This window comes from Anguilla rostrata, chromosome 6 (genome assembly GCF_018555375.3).
Source record: "Anguilla rostrata isolate EN2019 chromosome 6, ASM1855537v3, whole genome shotgun sequence".
Lineage (NCBI taxonomy): Eukaryota > Metazoa > Chordata > Actinopteri > Anguilliformes > Anguillidae > Anguilla > Anguilla rostrata.
This window is the reverse complement of record NC_057938.1, coordinates 4874584-4894887: the sequence shown is the minus strand read 5'-3', so window position 1 is coordinate 4894887 and position 20304 is coordinate 4874584. Positions and strand designations below refer to the sequence as shown.

The window sequence follows — 20304 nt, the reverse complement described above, 5'->3', positions numbered from 1 at the left end:
TGCATGTGCAAGTGTGTGTGTCTGTGTGTGTGTGTGTGTGTGTGTGTGAGAGAGAGAGAGGTTATAGAGGCTATATAATAATAGTAAGGATTTCCTTTGAATGATAACATTTTCAAACTTCATACACCTTTATGCACATTGTAAAGAATAATTGCTAATGAACAGCAATCATGGGAAGGAAAAGGAGGGAATGCGGCTCGGTACTTCTGTGAAGATCTTCAATAATGGATAGCCACTTCATTTGCTGCACTTATGCCACTCGCACGTAGACGTCTAAAGAGCCTGCAGATTGCTTTAGAGGCATTTCTGACTCGATTGCTGAAGACATTCATGAAACCCTTCAGCAGCTTCCAAGGAGCCGGACCCAAAAAGTTCAGCAAGTGGACAAAGACAGAGAGAGGAAGAGGGAGAGAGAGAGCGAAAGACAGAACGAGGGTGTGCACGGATGCGTGCTTTTAGTGACTTTGAAAGCACTAATGCATTCCATTATACTAAAGTAAAAATGTGTTTGAATAGACTCTTTATTTGTTTGAATGCAGAGATGCACAAAAAGTGCCTTTTTTCCCTTTGTGGTTTTTCTGCATTGCTTGAGTGATGTTTTTTATGATGTAGTGAATTGGAAATCAGGGTTGATGATCATGTCAAAAGCACACACACACACACACACACACACACACACACACACACAGACACGATGCACAAAGAATGCACGGAGACGTGTTTGGTTAGATTTAATATTTTATTAATGTGTAGAAAATGTATTAAAAAAGGGCCTATACAGTAGTACATGTGTTAATTCAAGCTAAAACCAAACTAATCTGACGGGTAACATCAACATCCGAGATTATCCAACAGGATCCTGTCTTTCGGCGTCGCAGCTTTCGCGGCGCTCGTACCGGTCTTCACAGTTTCACTGAATAAGCACCTTCACGGCATGCAAAATTCAGATTGTTTTAGATTCCCCCTGAGCCATAGAGGGAAAGTATAATCCTTCACATGAGCATCTCTCATCTCCTCTCAGTACCTGCGCTGGCCTCTGACACATTTTGATCACTGAAGGTTGTTCAAAATAAGCCTTCCACCGAAGAGAAAAAAATAAAATAAAATCCTGCGCACAAATGAAAGACAAAGAGAAGGAATGCTGGGATAGGTCGCCATACGGCCTTTCGATAGCAACACTCGGGTTTAAGGGAAAGTCCACCATAATTTTGTCTTCATCATTCATATACTGTACGCTACGTTTAAATGCAAGTGTTTGTTTCACTTCATAAACAGTTTGGCAAGTTTAGGCATCACCAGCTTTAACCAGGTGCACTGTGTTCATGCTCGCTGCTATATATATATTGGCTCCCTATTTTAAACAGTCCAGCATAATAAAGTTTATCTTACCGTCACAAATAAGTCACAACACGTCTGTGTGGTATATGCTTCGAATGAGAGAGTCTGCTGAGCAGACCAATAATGATTATCCATCCAACGCAACGTAATCGGCCTGAGCCTGCGTTTCTCAAGGCCGAATTCCGTTTGCACAATCTCGTCTGCGGAGATAATCCTCGAACGACGAGTTCCGATCGCGACCAATAACCCTCTAATCTCTCAGCTCCACCCAGAATGGAGGCGTTCGAACATTTTAGGAATACGGCTCTCCAGCAAGTGCAGACACAACACGGGCAAGGAAAAAAACAAAACAAAGCAGAAAACGCGATAATAGACTCCCTTTCTGTTCTTTCCTGTGTTTACAATGCAAGGTCAAAGCAGCGGGTTACAGAAAACACCAGCCAGAGTCAAAAAGTCTACCCTTCAGCAAAAAAAAAAAAAAAAGGCCTTGGGCAAGGCTACCAAGGAGAGGACGGTGCCTCAGTACTGACTAGCTTTTTTGACAGAGTATCACCCCACCAAGGTAAAGACATTTCTGCTTGAAATTGAACCCGAGTGGTGACCTTTTTGCTTTGGTTATCTTCACTGACACAACGTTGAGACGCTGGCAGAGAGTAATGTGACGTGGAGCCGAAATCTGCGCCGCGCCCGTTTCCTCTCACAGCGCCATGGCAACCACGAGCGCACCCACGCCGGTTCCACCGCAGAGAATCCTGGCTGCTTCCGGTGCAGCAGTGTAGCATAATGGGTAAGGTGCTGGTATTGTAACCTAAAGGTTGCGGGTTCAATTCCCGTGTGGGACACTGCCGTTGTACCCTTGGGCAAGGTACTTAACCTGCATTGCTTCAGTATATATATCCAGCTGTATAAATGGATGCAATGTAAACGCTGTGTGAAAAGTCGTGTACGTTGCTCTGGATAAGAGCGTCTGCTAAATGCGTGTAATGTAATGTTTCGTAGGACTCGCGTTGGAACCAGAGAGGCCGGGGAAAGAAAGACATCGGAGAGCTGGCTCGCGGCCCGCAGCTCGTTAGGGAGGGTTCGTCAACGGACCGCGAGTCACTGAACTGTGGCTGCGAAGACTGCTACGCTAACTATAGGACAGACATCGAAGCATATGGGGGAAAAAAAAAACCAAAAAAAAAACTGGAACAATCTGGCCTTCGTCTCAATTGCAGAGCTCTTAGTGCAAGTCGCACAGAGATTCTTTCAATTCAAAAATGGTCTGAGAGCAGGCTCCCCGCACTTAGGACCGCACTAATGCCACTTTCAGCGTGAATGGCTTTCTGCACCACTGTGCATGAAAAGGTATACTTCCTCTCTATGGCTCTCACAGTCAATTACGTTGTTGCCGTTGACCACCTGAACTGCACTGCCAGTGTGCAAAGCATTGTGGGATGTGGGAGGGGGGAGAGAGGGGGGCGTTGCAGCTGCAGCCATCAAGAAAAACGTACATTGCTGTTTTTTTTTTTTAAACATTTTTTTCTTTAACACGGTTTAATTGGGTTTGCAAGGCATTTATCTGAGTTGATTTCATACTAGATTGTGTTTTACTCATAGCGCCAACACAAAAGGGGAAATTAACGGGCTTTCTGCTTTTATTCTTTCTTTTCTTTTTTTTTTTTTTTAAAGAATGGCGATTTTTGTTCCTCTGCCAGCTCTGTGTTCTAAACTGCAGGCCATGAGAGAGATTTACACATTAACTCTGACCAAAGGCCCAGCTCACTTCCACCCAGCCGGAATTAAGTTAAATTAAAGTTAAAGTGAGACAACAGCAAGGGCCGTGATCATGACCGCAATCAATCAACATGTGATGGAGCACTAAGCCAGTCCTTTCTGTCCTTGTCAGAGGTCTTCGTAGCCTTACAGGAACTGCTACTTCCACCCATTTCCTTTTTTATTTTTTTGCACATATTGAGTGTATCTTGGCAGACAAGACCACAGTGCTTTGCAAAGCGTTAGCCGGTACACTTGAACAGTCTGTTACACGTACTTGTATAAAAATCTCAGTGTTTACAGTAGTAGAAAGGGAGTTCGTATCTCTTGTACAGAGGTGTTTTATCATCGTTATTCTCGTTTTTTTTTTTTTTGTAAATAAGACAGCAACAAAAAAAAAGAGTTAAAAATGTCCAGGAGGATGTATTATGGTGTGAGGTTAACTGAAAATGTTCACAAAAGCCTTTTGAAACCATCAGTAGATACAATGGGAGCCCATCAACAAAGATGCCCATGTTCGTTACATAGATCCACCAGTAATCTGCACATCTTTCTCAAAATTCTTATCACCCTATTATCTATTATTAAATAAGGGGGGGGGCTAAATGATTAACTAATCTTTAAACAATTAAATACATCTAGTAAGGGGATGTCATACCAGTGGAGTAACTGTATCTGCAAATGCTTTGGAAAACGCACATAGCTAAAGTTCATATCAAATTCATGACTTCAGGTTCTGCTCACTATGTTGCATTACCAAGGTCAATATTAGGTCAGGTCTAATGAGGCAGTTAAGCATTTCAAATATAGATTTCCATATTACATTTCTTCACACTGAAGATGTGAAATCCTATGGGTGGCATGCAATAATTTCACCTCTAGGGGTGATTATCTGATAAGAAACTATAATAAGTAACAGAAACCCAGTAATTACAGCTATTTCTTCAACCTTAAGTATGGATTAATGATTTAAGGGATAAATCAACACAAACAAAGATGGTCACAAGCAATTTCCACTCTAACAGCCGGGAAACATTGAAATAATTACAGAGATCTTGCAGTTAAACTTGTATTTTTGAGTTCTGCTTCTGTTCAGAGAATAGTTCTCTTATCAAAAGCAGTTTAGAATTATGTTCAAAATTACTGTAATTTTCAGCCTTCAAGCTAAAATGAAATACAAATGTTATTTTTTTAACAAACCCTGCAGCTATAATACCAGACCAGAGCACGCAAATAAATGAGCAGTGACTATGGAACAGTTGCTATCAGAAGCCTTACCGTGACCCTTGCACATACCACAAGGTGTGCAGGGGTCATTTAAGGAAAACAAAACATAAACACAGATGTCTTATGGTCTATAGATAATATCCTGTCAAATCAATTCACTCTGAAATGTACTGCTTTTTTCAATCTGGTCAAAAGGTGTTTCAGGTTATGTGTACATGGTGGAAATTTTAAGAATAAATGTTTGAGGTCAAATGCGAATGTTATTGGTTTTCTACCTATTCAGTTCTTTAAAAAAAAAATCTGTGTTAAGAGCCCCATAAAAATTCTAAGCACTGCAAAAACTGTTCAAGCGCTATTCTTATCGATTCATTTCAAACAGACAACAGCAAAATACCTCTGCAATTCTTTCATTACATACCTGCAATTCCTTCCAATTAACTGCAAATGTGGCTTCACCTTTTCAGCAAAACACATTCCCAAGTCATAATTGCATGAGCCAAAAAGTCACAACACAATTAAGGAATCAATTGTGTCTTGTTGTGGGGAGGTTCATCGGCATCAGCCATAATTACTGCGAGTTCATGAATATCATTTATGCCTGATGATTAATAGACATGCAAGAACCCAGTTTGTCTCCTCTCATAACTGACCTCTACTAACTGGTTATGAGTCATCGTGTCTATTTTAATAACAATTCGGTGAAGACAAGGATAAGTTACATTGCTTGCCTCTCCCAGACATCAAACTCAAAGGATCTGATTTACACTCACAGATGAACATACAGTACATGGTAATGTGATCGGCAGGGAATTCAAAACATGTACATGTACATAATTCAGCAAAGCCAATTATATTTATAATTCAATGTTATAACACTTGAGTTAAGCTTTAAAAATCAGGTATCATAAACCTTTAACCTCACAAATAGGCTGAAGTTTCAAAGAAATTTTCCAAACATGTGGTATCAAGATGTTTAAAAAATACCAAAAGATAAATTCCTTTTAAATTTAAAGTCCTACACATCTCCCTACTGTCAGAAAATTACTCTGTCAATATTATGTGTGTACATAGGGCTAATAAAGAATTGCATTTAAATTAAATATGTTTTACAGTACTGTGCAATGCGTGTGATGCATGTAGGATTTGGGCAACACAATTGCTGTAATCAATGTCTAGGCTGTACATGTTTTTTATTCATATGACATACTTATAACTTTATGCTAAAAATGTAAATACAATGTAAATATGTTCAAGTACCGACGTACCTGTTATCATTTAGTAGTCAAAAATAAGAGGTTTGTAAATGCTACATAGGCTACTAGTACCTTGTGCAGGTGCTGGTGTTCAGTGTTTGAGATTCAAACGGCTCGAACTATGCTTAATCCACGAAACCTCCTCTTCCTTATCATAGGCTACTGAAAATATTTTTTTTCTGATCTAAGGATGCTTTCAGCATCACCAGAGGAACCAGTGTGGCCCCACCTAGTGATGAGGGACTAAGGCTTTGAGTGTCGGATGAAGTCAGGCTGTTACTGTCAATTACAGACCTTTGACCTTTTGACAAATGAGTTCTAAAACATTTGATTGGCAATTGCTGCAGAGCAACGAACAGGGTATCCTTTCTATACTTTCAAAGGGGCCAGAACTACTCAAAAGGCTTTGCTTACCCCAACACAATACTGTTATTGGTTCTAGTCAGTGGTGACAACAAGATGGCTCCACCAAATTTGGAGTTCCTGAAACCCCAAACTCCCTTTGTTTTGGCTTTGCCCTTAACTTGTCGAATCACAGCCATGAATGTGCAGAGGTGGTTTGGAAAAGCTACAAGAAATGAGCCAGTCACCCAGTCTCGATCTAGGGACTGCACCACTGTCACTACCCTCCACTTCACTGCCAGTGTACCTAAATGCAAAAGCATCTATAAATTAGGGGCATGTGCAGTATGTATGAGGGGGTACCTATCAAAAATCGGTGGCATTTAGGAAGCTGGGTGACATTTATGTAGTGTGCTCAAACAAATCCTGTTTGTATATGTGTGTGTGTGCGTGTGTGTGTTAAAAGAAAACTGCTGGTGTCAATGCACTTCAGATGTTAAAAGGTCATATTCTGCATGAAATCCTCCATACAGTCACCATTAATTTCTGTACAGAAATTTGCCTTTCTCTGAAAGTCTTTGGTTCAACGCCAAAACAAACCATCAAAATAATTACATAACAAGGGGAAAATGATCCTCAATTCTGACACGGTTCTCGAGTAAAGGGCCTTCACTGGCAAAACATAACCATGGCAAACTGAACTAATGTAGCGTATCAGAGAAACACAGAGACTTTAATTTGAACTCCCTAAATGCAACCACTGGATTTCAGGAAAGGAAATGCAAATATAAAATAAAACAAGAAAATATTGCAGTATCCTTACAGCAGACAATTAATTCTACAGCGCCTAGAACACAATATCATGGTGATGTTCTCACATGTTCTAACCAGGGACACTATGTGCATAGTCATACATAGCTTTGACTAAGATGAAAACCTGCACATTGCTTTTCAGAAAGGGAGCCTTCCTCTCAATTCAAATTCACCAAATTAACTTACACTCAGTTCCGGTATCAAATCAGAAAGGTAATGAGAGACAAACAAAATGCACACACAGTGAGTCCAATTAAAAAAACTAGCTGAAACTGAAATGAAAAAAAAAGAAAAAACTACTTTGATGTGCAACTATGCAAGACAGTTCAGCAAGCTAATAAAATAAGAAGCAGCCATTGTTTAGACACGGCTACATTTGATTAGTGCAAATTAGCTGGCAGCGGAATGTCAAGTGACAATGGTTGATGTATGCGAGTACAGCATATAATCTGCACTGTTTAAAAAAAAATCTGTGCATATTCATTTCGTTCAGTTCAACGTGTATTTGCTGGAGTCAGATTTGAATACGTGCCTTTGTGAATACCCAATGCAAGCCAGTTAGTTACTCAGAATGCAAATAACTCTGTCGAGTTATAATTTTTTTTTCAGAACTAAAATATTTTTATTTTTCAGACCTTATGTACGAATTCTTATTCATTTTTTATTTTTATTTTGTCTCCGTAAGTATTGCCCATTTATGACTGCACACTTTGACGGACGCAGTGATGTGAATATCTTATTAATTAAGCGCAGTTAAAGGACAATGCAGATGCCAGGCCAGTATGCGGCGTCACACTGTCACTCACAATCGGAGGCAGACGTACCGGAATGTATGCTGAAAGGCTCAGTGCATTTGGAAAAAAAAAAATCGACATTAACGAGTTCGTTCACAATCTTTAGCCTCAGCTTTTCTTTTCGCTGTGGCACTCTGCTGACAACTTTCAAATGCTCAAGTCGACATACGCAACAAATAAAAGGACACGCGCAAATAAATAGATAAATAACGCTATCTCATACTGTCACATGGCGGCTGTGGTAGAGGTCAGACAGGAAGTGCTAAGTTACGAGGAGATGAACGTTGGGCTGGTTAAGGAGATGGACACGCTATTTCATAATCAACACTCATCACCCCTGACTGAATTGCCAGTGCCATGTTTTCAGTCAAACAATAACAAAAAAAACAAATAAAAAAAAACACAAAAAAAAAACATGACATCAGACTCTTGAGAATGAGGCTAACAAACACTTCATGAAAAAAAGCAGGAATCGATTATACTTCTCGTTATAAAAATAGAGACATCTCACTTCTTTTTAGGGCATATACCATTTTGTTAAAATTCTTTTTAAAAGGCAGGAGGGGAAAAAGCAAAACACTCTAAGCGGGTACTATACACTCAATGCAAGCTCACTTGACCTCAGCCTAAAAGCCCTGCCCCCTTTCGAACCCCCACGCCTCCCACCCCTCCCACCCCACCCCATCTCTGCAATGGAGCATATATGACTTAAAAGAAATTGGTGTTGAAACCAGCTTGGTTCACTTCCCTGTCTCTGGAGACGTTTCCTACAGTAAGACCATCTTGTGTATGCATCCTCTTTATTGGATAAGGTACACAGCTCGGCACCTTCCTCGTTGTGTAAAAATAGGAATAGCTAGCGGGACCCAGGGGCAGAGGACAGGGTAGGGCAGGGCGGGGCGGGGGCGGGGTAATTATAGAACGGTGGACCTCCTCCGTTTGCCACTGATGCTGCGGTAGTTGAAAGGCCTCATCTTCATCTCCACAAAGGGGATGGAGAACTCGTGGCCTTTCCAGTGGTACCAGTTGATACCCTGGAGAAAGAAAAAGGGGAAGAGAAATTAGAAATGCGTACTTGTGAAAGGGAGACATTTCACATACTCCGTAATGGGCAGGGCTACGCTGAGCTGTCGATCACCGATTAGATTCAACCAATGGAAAAGTTTTGCTCTTCATAGCAAAACACAGTCACAACGATTGGTTCAGAAATGAGTCATTGACAGAATGTAAGCCAAAACCGAAAAGTACAGGCATGAGCCTTTCCTTTGTTTTATAAATTTGAGATATACTTTTGGGTGGATTATTTTATTAAGTAAGTTTCCTTAAAAAAATAAATTGCCTTTCCACACTTTGTGCCACTGTTTGTGCCACTGATGACCAAACTACCCAAACGTTTACTGTTTCTTGAACCGCATTTGCATAACTTTTGATGCTAAAGTTGCAATAACAAAAATAATGAATTCCGACTTAATCTAATGGAGGCTCAGACACACTTTAAGTGGAAATGGATCAGCGAGTAACCTTTCTAGCACGGCAAACCGCCAGCGTAAACATTCTGACATTCAAACATTTGAGGGCCTCCCTTGTGACAGACCGCCGCGGAATGAAAGCAGACAGTCAGGAAATAGGAAGTCGGGCTGAAGACTCAGCTGACTGTCTGTGTTCATTACCTCTACGCCGCGTTCAGCTTAAAGCCGTCTACTCGAGCAGGTGGCAGGTAGACGGTTTCCGTTCACTTCTCACCCTGGTTTATTTGATGGGCAATTTAAGCACAATTACCTGGGAGACTAAATTAATCGCGTTGCGAAAAAAACACGAGATAATTACCCAGAAAAATATGTGGTGGCTTCAAACGCTTGGTGACACGGTTAGCAATACGCCATGGCGACGCATTATCAAATTATGTTTCGATTTCGAGTCCCACACAATCAAAAGTAAAAAAGAAAAAAGAGGTATTAGCACAGTGCCTGTAGGCAGTGGGAATAGATGGGGTGATGGCTTTAATTCCATCCAATTTCTTAATCATTTGTGGCAATAGAAAAATCAGATTTTCTTCTTAAACTGATTTGAGCGGGTTGGGTTCACTGCATTTTGGCAGGTCATACTTTCACAAACCAGGTCTTAATAATCAGAATCCCAGAGTAATATTCCCTCTCCATCCATCAATGAATCAAGCAACTATAATCCCTTTAATAACGTAAAATCCACAGAGCACATTACAATATATGTCAGAGAATGGACACAAGTAATTAACAATTCTAATTGTTCAATATGCATTCAGTACATATTTACCCAGGCCTCCGAGGGTAGCTAATTGAAAATAGCTAATTCCTACTCGAATGATCGAATGATGATATATTATTACACAAAAGGATCCGCATTTCCAATGAACACCAGTGCGCACAGAGGCTGATGTGCAGTTTTGGCAGCTGTGCCGAATTAGCTGCTTTAATGGCAATGTCGGCGTTGGGTCCACTGGAGCACTCACTAGAAACTGAACTCCCCGCGTTACAGACAAGCTTTTCAAACAGGTAAAACTACATCATCGCTCAAATGAGTCAATCGGATAAAACATGTCACACCTAATAACAGAGAGCAGTGATTTTGACCTTGTTGAAGATTTTCAGTCTGGACAAAAATGCCTCTGAATGAATGCCAATGATAGTACAGAAGAGGACGTTGACATGTTCGGGACTAGTTGTACGGCATAAACATACTTTTGAGGGAAAAAAAACAGCATTATACCTCTCCAATGACAAAAACATTAAAATAAAATGTTTAATGTTAGGAGGGAAAAAATATGCTATTGGGCCTATTCTAAATTGTGCACACATGTCTAATCTACACTCTCAGTTGCCAATATAACTGACAACTACAGTACAGTGCTATAACTACAGATAATTGATCACAGATAATTTAACGAACAGAATAGTCACTCAAGATGCCCTGTATTAGTGATGGATCATTAAACAGTAATAAACAGATGTAAAAATCCTTTTTTTTCTTGTTCAAAAGATCGTGCCAGACAGAGTTAGCCTGTAGAGACTTGGGATTGTGCGATTAGGGATTGATTATCCTAGACAGGGAATGTACTGCTGATAACACGGGCCAGGCTCGATCGATATTGGCCTTCTCCACGAGCACACACGCTGGGCAACAGACCTGGGTCAAATATGTATTTGTTTTGGATTCAAATAATTTTCTACGCTTTACTGATCTTGTCTGGTGTATTAGAACCAATGAAATACTCTCAAAAAGTGCAAACCCCACCTTCTGGTCATATTGGCAGGCTCAATTACACCAGGCAAGATCAACAGAGCACAGAAAAGTATTTGAATCCAAAACGAAACACGTATTTGAACCTGGTCTGCGGGGCAACGCTGCTCAGGTTTGGGCATGGCTATGTCGCTAGCCGGCCGCGACCGTGACCGCGACCAGGGGGGCCACGCAGTCCACTCCGGGTTCCTCGTGTTACCGCCAGATCGGCTCCGCCCCGCCAAAAGTCATGAGAAGCGCCTGTGCGTTTAAAATAGGCCCAGACCGACAGTTGAGCTTGCGTGTGTGTGTGGGTGGGTGGGCGGGTAGGTGGCACTAACTACAGAACCACAAATACCACTTCCAAATTTGGATGAAATGGGGGGGTGGGGGGGGGAAGACCAAAAAAAACCAGCTTCTCACACCCTGACGGCCTGCATGTGCTGAATTCTTCCTTCGATTTCACCCTTTTGACCCTGTGAGCCAATATTCTACATCAAGCTGGACTTGAATCAATAAAGTACTTTTGAACCCTCAAAATGTAATTCTCAATACAGATTATACCACAGAGACCTTGCTGAATCAGCACAAGCTAAGAACGATTTCCTTTTAAAAATTATTTTAAGTTTTGTGTTGAATGAAACGCTACAAGTACTCTATAATCTAGAGCAGGGGTGGGCATTTTCCAGTCCTGGAGGGCCGTGTATACAGGTTTTTCATTTCCAATAATTAGCCTGGGTAATGAGCTAATTGGTTTTATACAGCATCACTGGTTCATTTGTAGATTAGATCACAGGAAAATGCTGTTTCATATAGTCACACGAGAACAGCCTTTGGCTGTCGTTCCTGCACTTATCAAGAAATGTAGCTTAAGTGTCAGATGGCGTAAACGTTAGGGCTAATTAAGTAATTAATAAGGCATGAAAACCAGGAACCAATACAGATACAGATACTTTTTACCCACCTCTTTTCTAGAGCGAGGATCCCAAAACTCCAGCCCTGGAGGGTTGTAGTCTCTGCAGGTTTTTTTGTGGTTTCATTTCTATCAGCAGCCAATTTAGGCCTTGGAAACAAGGTGTGTGGACTATTTATCCAATCAGTGACTTAAATTAAACACATAAGCTCTGAAACACACCAAAAACCAGCAAACATCACGGCCCTCCAGGACTGGAGGATCCTGTTTGAGATCCCTGACCTAAAGAGCATCCAGCCCATAAAGCTGTTCAGCACATTCATGACTCCATGTAAAAATAAAAATAAAAACATCTGTGCAGAATTTATATTAACTTAATTGTCCCTCTCCACCCCCTGTTCCACTTCTGTCACTGCTGACGGAACTCAGATAAAATATATTTTTTCATTCACTCTATTATTCCTTTTTATGAATTAAAAAAAAAGAACCTCAATCAAAACCTTCTCAGTCTCCTTTTGTTAAAGGAGATCAAGAAAACGATATTAAGAACCATGTAGCTGGTCTAGAACTGTGGCGTTCTTTTCTCTTACCCCCCAGAGAGCGGTGGCCGATTTTTGTTTTCACCTCAAAATAAGCTCAACAAAAAAATTCTGACCAAAGGACCCGGGTGATGCAACCGGGCAACCGGTCGCCTTGACTCTTCAATTTAGCGCTGAGCATCAACAAAAAACCCGGCACATCCTGTCTTTCTCCAAGGGCGAGCGCGAACACCGCGGGCGTAAATCGCGTCAAACTCACCGGGACACTGACACTGACACGGCCTGGCCCCAGAGAGCAATTTTATTGGATTTATATTTCAGGTGCAGCCGTACCAAAGGGCATGACAAATTTAACACCAGACCATTTCTGTGCACAGTTTTCGAACTGCTTCACTAGTTTTTGATGGTCCCTCTCACTGTCATTACTAGTTTCAATTGTTTGGCTTTTTTAAAAATAATAGTCTACCCTGGAAAAAATAGCCTAGAAATCTTTACAAAGCAATATTTTTTTACTTGTATTTCATTTCAGTATCTGACTGGCACTGATTGGTAGACAATCACATCTCCCACAAACCTGACGAAAACTGGCAGATTTAAACTCACCTGACTCAAGGTGAGACACCTGTGACCAGGTAAACAGTATTTAGCAAGTAAACTACAACGCTGGAGGCGTCAATCGGTTGGGAATACACGTATAATTTATTCATGAAATTTATTTAACGACCCCTTCATCATCAATTATTTACTTCCAAAACCTACGTTTTTTTAAAAGACGGCATATTTTACGAACTCGTTTAGCGCGTTAATAGCTTTCAATCTGTGAGGTCAGACAGGGAAATTCGCTGCCGCAGCACCGTCTCAAAGCCAGAGCCTTCAGCCTGCATTAGCGCGGAGCGCGTTCCAGCGCTGTGGGCTCAGCGCAGGCCAAACGACATCATTATCCCCCCCTCCTAATATGGCACAATTACCGCGCGGTGTCAATGCCCGGCGTTCAGAAACACCGCGTTTAATTACTCCGCTGATTAATAGTATTGACTTATTAATGGATTTGCTCCGCGGGGTGCCGGGAGAGATATGTCTGGAGGTAAACAAAAAAAGAGGGCTAGATATGCGGTGGTGTAGAGCAGGGCGAGGGGAAGGGGGTGGGGGGGTGGGGGGTGCGAGGGGGTTGCGGAAGGGGGACGCGGGGGGAGGCGACAGGCCAGATCGTAGCCCAGGGCAAAGACTGTTCTTTCGGCTCCAGTGTGTCACTCTGAGAAGAGAAACTGGGACAAACTTTCCCCCTCCAGCTGGGCAGTCATGTGGGCCATCTAGGGGGGGGGGGGGGGGGGGGGGGGTGGGTGGGAGGGGCGGTTTGTGTATCTAAAATTATTCTAAAAGTTTGACTAAAACACACAAGGGCTCCACCCGGGAACCCTGGGGGGCTCACCATGCTGTGTCTGGACTCCCCGTATTTGCCGTTGAGGTTGGCCCGGTGGCAGTTCTTGTACCACCAGGCCCCTTTGTACGACGCGGCGCAGTTGGTGACGGCGATGTCATTGTCCCTGTCCTTGGTGGAGAAGGGCCGGCCCTGGTGGTAGGTCAGCGAGTCGCCTGCAGGGGGCAACAGTGAGGCGTGGAACAACTTCAGAAGCACATTCCACTTTTACCGCGTATGTGCAAAGATAGAAGTACAGCACGATCCAACACAAGCCAAGCCAAATTGAGCTCAGCCCAGTAAAACACAAACACGAAACAGCAAAAACAATGCAAAACAAAATACACCAAATTATTAACACAGACACCAAAACACAACCCAACACAGAAAAACAAAGAACAGACCAAACAAAAATGATGGAGATGTTACGGAGAAATTAGCAACAGCACTGTTGCTTCCAAAGATCTAAAGTCTGTATGTAGGACACAAAGGCCAGCCATTTTAAACGCTTTGTTCCTTTTAGAGAACCCTTTGTAGGCTTAGTGCCTCTTCACTCCATCGTGTAATGAAGCTGTCTGTTGGATCATATATCACAGTTTTATTCATGTACAAGGCTTTTGTGCTGTTTAATGAATTGCTGCTCGACAGGGAAAAGAAAAAATAAAACAACACAAACATTGTCAAAGTCACTGGAAGGGTACTGAACAGCACATTCCCTTAAGTGACAGAGGCAGGAGTGAAATGGTTGGCATGGTGATTTTTGTGACTACTGCCAATTTACTGGCTCGGATCAAGAGTCCATGTTTGAGAAAGTTTCACCTAGGATCAAAACCACTACACCTCACACATACACACTAACACTCATACACACACACGTACCCGCATAGACAGAACACACACACTGACGCAAACACACTCACGCAAACACGCACACACAAACTAGCCGACCGAGTGCATACCTGCTGTGCCGTTGTACTCTCCTATTCTGAGTTTGTAGGCGTTCCTGGCGTCTCCGATGGTGAACTTGTCGTAGGTGGCGTAGACGGCCTCCTGGCCGTCCCTCAGGTCGATCCTGAGCTCGTAGCGTCCCTGTCCGGCGATTCTCTGGATGTTGTCCAAGCCTAAAGAAAAGAGAGAAAAGACGGGAATCCTGCTCAACGCCGAGCTGCTGCTGACCAAACCCTCACGCTCATTCAGCCAAAAACGCCTTATCGACGCTCCACCGTGTGAAAGATGCGGTTAGGCAGGCATGCTGTCTGTTTTGTAAGAGGGACCAGGTCACCCTCTGGCCCTATTCTTTCTCTCAATTGTCCACTGCAGGCAGAAATGGCCCTTCACTGTGGTGAGTACACAGAAGATCCCATTAACTTGATTCCCAAAGGTGTAGAGCAAAATAAACAGAACAACTAATCAAACAAAAAAAATGTCGGTTAAAACATTTTTGAAACATCTGTCACTTCTGTCATTTTGTGAAGTGTGCAAACTATTCATCAGGTGACAGTTTGACATGCAGCTTGATATTTCCTGAAGCAATTTTGTTTAAAACTTTGCTTAAGAGTATGACAGTCAGGCCCCATCCAGCCTTCAAACCCACGGCTTTCTGGTTAGACAACTGAGTTCCCCTCATCACCTCGCCCACCATGTTCCTCAGAGTGCAGTCCCCGCACAATTAAAAACACTACGATAAGAACAAGCGCAATTAACGGGCTGAACCAAGGTACAAGGGAAAGTGATCTTTAGGGTAAAGTTTGACTGACTCTTCAAATTATTTCAATTAGACCGTGAGCCATGTGTCATTCTAATGCGTGCCTCTCCTACAAAGGCCCAACCTGACATAAAAAAATGATTTCTCGCAGACTTGGGGGTGCAGTTCAAGATGATGTACTGGAAAAAAGAAAACTTCATGCTGGAGTGTGGGGATGGGGTGGGGGGTGGGGGTGGGCGCGGGGGTGGGGTGGTAGGGGTTGGGGGGTGGAGTAAACTTTCCGGAAAAGAGAAAATCGAGACATTCTGTGATAGTGAACCGTTTTGGGGAGATTGTACATTCCTTGGTCGTGGGTTAAGTCTGGGAGACTCAAAATTCCCAGGAGTGTTTTTCTGTCTGCCTACCTCACCATTTTGGTGGTCCTGGTTTCATGCCTCCCTGAGTGCCAGCGAATGAGAATTTGGCCATGTTCTCGTATAATGGCTTCTTGTGCCGCAGAGCCGCTTGTTTCAGAGTTATAATTCGGACTGGAGCTCATTTAACACAACGTGATCAATAGTCACTTCACTGGAGAGAGATCAGCTCAGAAAACGTTACACAAAAACCAGGGAGGTCGAACCCAATCACAGAAACGCTCTCTCCCCTCATCCCGAGGAGACCCGTGTGCAATATGAAAGCCAGGGATGAGACTGGCATTAAAAAAACAGGTGCCGCCATTAAAAAAAAGGAAAAATTAATTACTGTACAGCAACCTGCAAAACATCATCCTGCACTTTACAGCATATGATGCAAGACCATCTGTTACCACAGACAGTGCCATAGAACTGCTCACAAAATAAAATGATATTCTCCTTCGTTGTATAGTACACATCTGGTCCCGCTTTTAATTCCACTGGCTTTCTTTGTTGCTGCTATATTAGCTATCTGCGTAAAGTTTCAACAGCCCCTAAGTCCATGGAATTATGAGTCCATCGCAATCTGACATTCTGAATTTTCTGTCCGCTTAATTGAAAATCACCTAGATTTAAAAGAAAAAAGAAACTGTGTTCAAAGCTGTTGCCATCATTCTCTTCATTAGTTCTTCCACATAACGTATCTTGTATCATTAAATTTCTGACTTACATTTCCACTTTTGGTGAGGGTGAAATGGCGAGGAAAATTAAAGGGATAATGGTTTCGCTCCGCAGAGCAGCATGACTTTCGTTTTACGGCAGCTTTATAGCGTACAGAGTTATAGCGCATTTGCTGTAGTTTAGGTGATTAGGTGAACAAGACACCGTGCAGCAGTAATGACGCCATGTTTTAAGCCCTGGCAATGCTGTCTGGACAGGAAGCCGGTACACTGCAGGCCTATTGTGGCCAACGGGCAAAGATGGCGGGTCTTTGAAGTGTCTCACTTGGGGTCCTGCCGCCATTTCATATGAGGAAACCCCACTAGTGTATTAAAAAAAACCGCTAACAAGAGGCAAATAAGAACGTCCTTTTATTTCCCATTTACTTTTTGCATCTACTGTGAACTGTATTTGCAGCACATAACATTATCCCTTTTAACGGGACCCTGATGGCTCGCAAGTTATGAAAGTGCTCCGTAAATGTATCCCTGTATTTATTTACTGATAAAATGTGTTTACTGGACAGACCATGTGGCGCAATCCATAAAGAGACCAATTCTCAACCCGTTTACAAATCTCCTCATGCATTTTTCTGTACAAGAGTACATGCTGTAGGACATTCTGTACCTGCTACATCTTCATCTCAGTAAAAATGAAGTGTTAAAATTATTTTAATTTACACCAGGTCGGTAATAGGTGTGTTTTATGTCCATTATTGGGAGGGGGGGGGTGGTCATTGAGGTGATCACTAAGTACTGCTGCTGTAGGGCATTGACCTCGTCTCCACAAATTGCTGGCTAATTGCTGGCTAATTGATACAGTACACGGTTTCTCATCAAAGACAAGGATGGGTGACTCTGGACCTCGGTCGGTCACGGGGTCTGCTTCCCCTTTGACGCGTTTCAAGTCTCGAGCACTTCATTAGAGTCGTTGTTCAGACCTTGTGTCAACTAGCCTTCTGTTCCTGCTCCTATCGCAAGCCAGTTGAAAATTCAACGGCCGTGTGACTTTAAACCTGCTGCACTTGATCTGAAGGGAAGGGTTCTTTTGGTCTTTTCCCTGTTCGCCATGCTGGAGCCAGGTGCATCGTCCCAGGTGTAACTCAGGGTGAGGACACGCCGTGAATCTCTTGGCACGGCGATGGCAAAAACCTTGTAACCTACTTACAAACAGGCCAAGAGCAGGGCTAGCAAACAGCACCCTGAAACACAAAACCAGGGGTTCCATAATGGGGGAGGGATTAAGGTTAGAGTTAGGATGATTCCAAGTGCCCTGACTGAGCCATCAAACATGATCAGAACATAGCATTTTCTGGGATGGTGGGACCCAAATGTGAGATCTTTTCTTTGGACCCAAAATCCCTGGTGGTGCCCCAGCCTGAAGCTCTGAGAGCTGTCAGGAGTATGAGTATCTCACCCTGTCTTTCAGTATCTCAGGGATATCTTACACACACGTTTCCTAATTGAATTGTTTAAAGCCTTCTGAACATTGTTTTCCTCTTCATCCTTCGGCCCTGAGCCCACGCCGGTGTGCGGTCGACCTTTCGTTCGGACGCGACGCCCGGGGGAAAACGGAGGAACCGGGCAGCCGGGCGGCCCGGTGAGAATCCGGCTGGGCTCGGCACAGCGGGACGGGCGTCTCAGGGCTGCCGGCACTGCTTAAAATCCATTTTAAATGGTAAAAAATTCATGGGAAAGAATTCAGGCTCCTCGACTGCAGACTTGAACTAAAGCCAAGACTTCCACTAAACCCAGTACGGACACACATACGTCTTCAATGCCTTCGGCTTGCTTTGAGATATTTGGAGTAATAATCGAATTCAGAATTTAAAAAAATATTTTTTTTAAGGGGGCGGGTGGGCACATAGAAAACATTGTTTTTTCAGCTGAATTGGTTAAAATAACATAAGCAATTTTAGTGGACATTACGAAGATCATTTTTTGATTGACCAAAAAATACTGTTTTTCATTGCAAGTTTAGAGTCCTGCACTTACACAGAAGTTTTAGGGTTACCTTTGACCCTGTGAATGGTTGGGATAAATGCTGTTATTTTTATTTTAGGAGAGGCATTCTTTTTATCAAATACTTTTTTTTAAAGTCGGTCTGTTTCAAAATGGCTTACCGAGCCAAAACTCATCTTCAAGGTTGCCAAAGCCAACCCTGTAGTCAGTCCAGTTCCTTGAGAAGTTTGTCAAGCCATTCTGGCGTCTCTGGAAGACCTGCATTGTGGCAAATAAACAGAGATGTAAACACATTTTAGTCGACTGCTTTACAGTGTTTGATGTGACGGAAGACTGAGGGAATGGTGTGATGTAGCTGGTGAGAAAACGCTGAAATGTGGATTTCTCATATCAATATACCAACATATGGGGAAAAAGGTTTACCTTTTTATCTTCATCTTCGAGGAGTGAAACATTGTGAAGTAATAAATACTAATAAATAAAAATATTTTGTATTTATTTGCTTGTTATTACAAGCGAGGGATTATTTTCCTTATGGCTATGACAGTGGTTCAAATTGTGGTCAAGGTTGTTATTTTGTGCTTGATGACTGGTGACCAACAGAACCTCATCCCCCCCACAGCTCCCCACCCCCCCCCTCCCCCACCACTGGCCCCTCCTTGTAACCAACGGAAACACTCACGATCCAGCCCCCCCCGTCGGTGGTCATGTCGCAGTAAACCTGCACGCCCTGGCTGGGGTCCCGGTTCACATAGATGGTGTAGACGCCGCTGAGCGACTCCCCGTTGAGGAGGTGCTGGGCGCAGTTCTGGGGCGTAGCGAAAAGGCGGTTTCCTGTTCGAGAAGAAGAACGCACCTTTGACCGACAGAGGAAAGAGGAAGCGGTTGAATTTGAGGAACTGTGAAACGGGCGTTTTTATTTATGTTCGTTTCCGATCTGGGGACCAGCCATGGTTCAGAAGAAGGGTAAATTGCAGAGGGTGAATGGCTTTTAAGTGCTGATTAATCAGAAAGAAATACGTTTTACAAGGAAATTTTATGCGGTGATTGATACCTTCAGTATAAAGCCAGGAGAGACAGGAATGGAGAAAAGCGTGAACCGCAGCGATATAGGCACTGGGGTGTGAAAGAGTGTCAATAAAACCAGGACAGTCATCTGGGCTGGGCAAAGGTCCATAAACACCTTGTACTGCTCAACGTTTCCTATTTTATTTCCAAGGAAGGGGTATCTTGTAAAACTATCAGAGCACAATATCAATGAAAAAGAAATACCGGTACAATTCTGAGAGACCTGCGCAAAATCTGCAGTCAATATTACATTGAGTCTCAGCCGACTTTGGTACAAGGAATTTAAACATCTGGGGAAAAAACCGCTTACAGGGTGTCACGTGATTTTTTTTCACATTAAGGGATCTCAGAGTCGTTTGTCCTGAGCTACCTATCCTGTAAGAGCGTTGCCGTGGCGACAGAGGCGGCGGGGAGGCCCCGGAGAGGGAGCGAGATGCGGTTTCTGTGCCCGCGGGCCCCCAGCGGCCCCCTGGGAAATGTAGTGCCAGCGCACCTGTGGAGAAGGAGGCGGAGACGATGGCGCTGGTCTCCAGGCCGCGGGCGGCCTGCAGCCTGATGGTGTACTCCGTGGTCTCCGCTAGGCCCTCCAGCCGGATCCAGGTGTCCTCGGCATCCAGGATCAGCTCCTGGATCACAGGCGGAGGAGAAAATCCCATTAGAGGCTGGCAGAGCAGTGATACTCCCCCAAGCAAAAAAATAAATAAAAAATTCTGCACCTGGCCTGATATTTTCTACCGGTTGTAGAGGATAACTGTTTCCTTTAATTCTTTCATTCGACCACAACGGTCAAAAAAACTGAACAGTTCCCCACC

General features: G+C 43.1%; 1 protein-coding gene across 4 annotated transcripts in view; it reads right to left on the bottom strand.

Annotated features, from left to right (window-relative positions):
• Window positions 1–720: 720 nt before the first annotated feature.
• Window positions 721–20304, bottom strand: part of tnr (tenascin R (restrictin, janusin)) — a 177871-nt gene continuing 158287 nt past the window's right edge. For all 4 annotated transcript variants that reach the window (XM_064341665.1, XM_064341668.1, XM_064341667.1 and 1 more), the window contains 6 exons: window positions 19986–20118; window positions 19107–19258; window positions 18586–18682; window positions 14606–14767; window positions 13659–13822; window positions 721–8556 (listed from right to left, as the gene is read on the bottom strand). In XM_064341665.1, the coding sequence (XP_064197735.1) occupies window positions 8437–8556; window positions 13659–13822; window positions 14606–14767; window positions 18586–18682; window positions 19107–19258; window positions 19986–20118 (828 nt within the window). In that variant the 3' untranslated portion in view covers window positions 721–8436. The remainder of the gene's footprint in view (window positions 8557–13658; window positions 13823–14605; window positions 14768–18585; window positions 18683–19106; window positions 19259–19985; window positions 20119–20304) is intronic.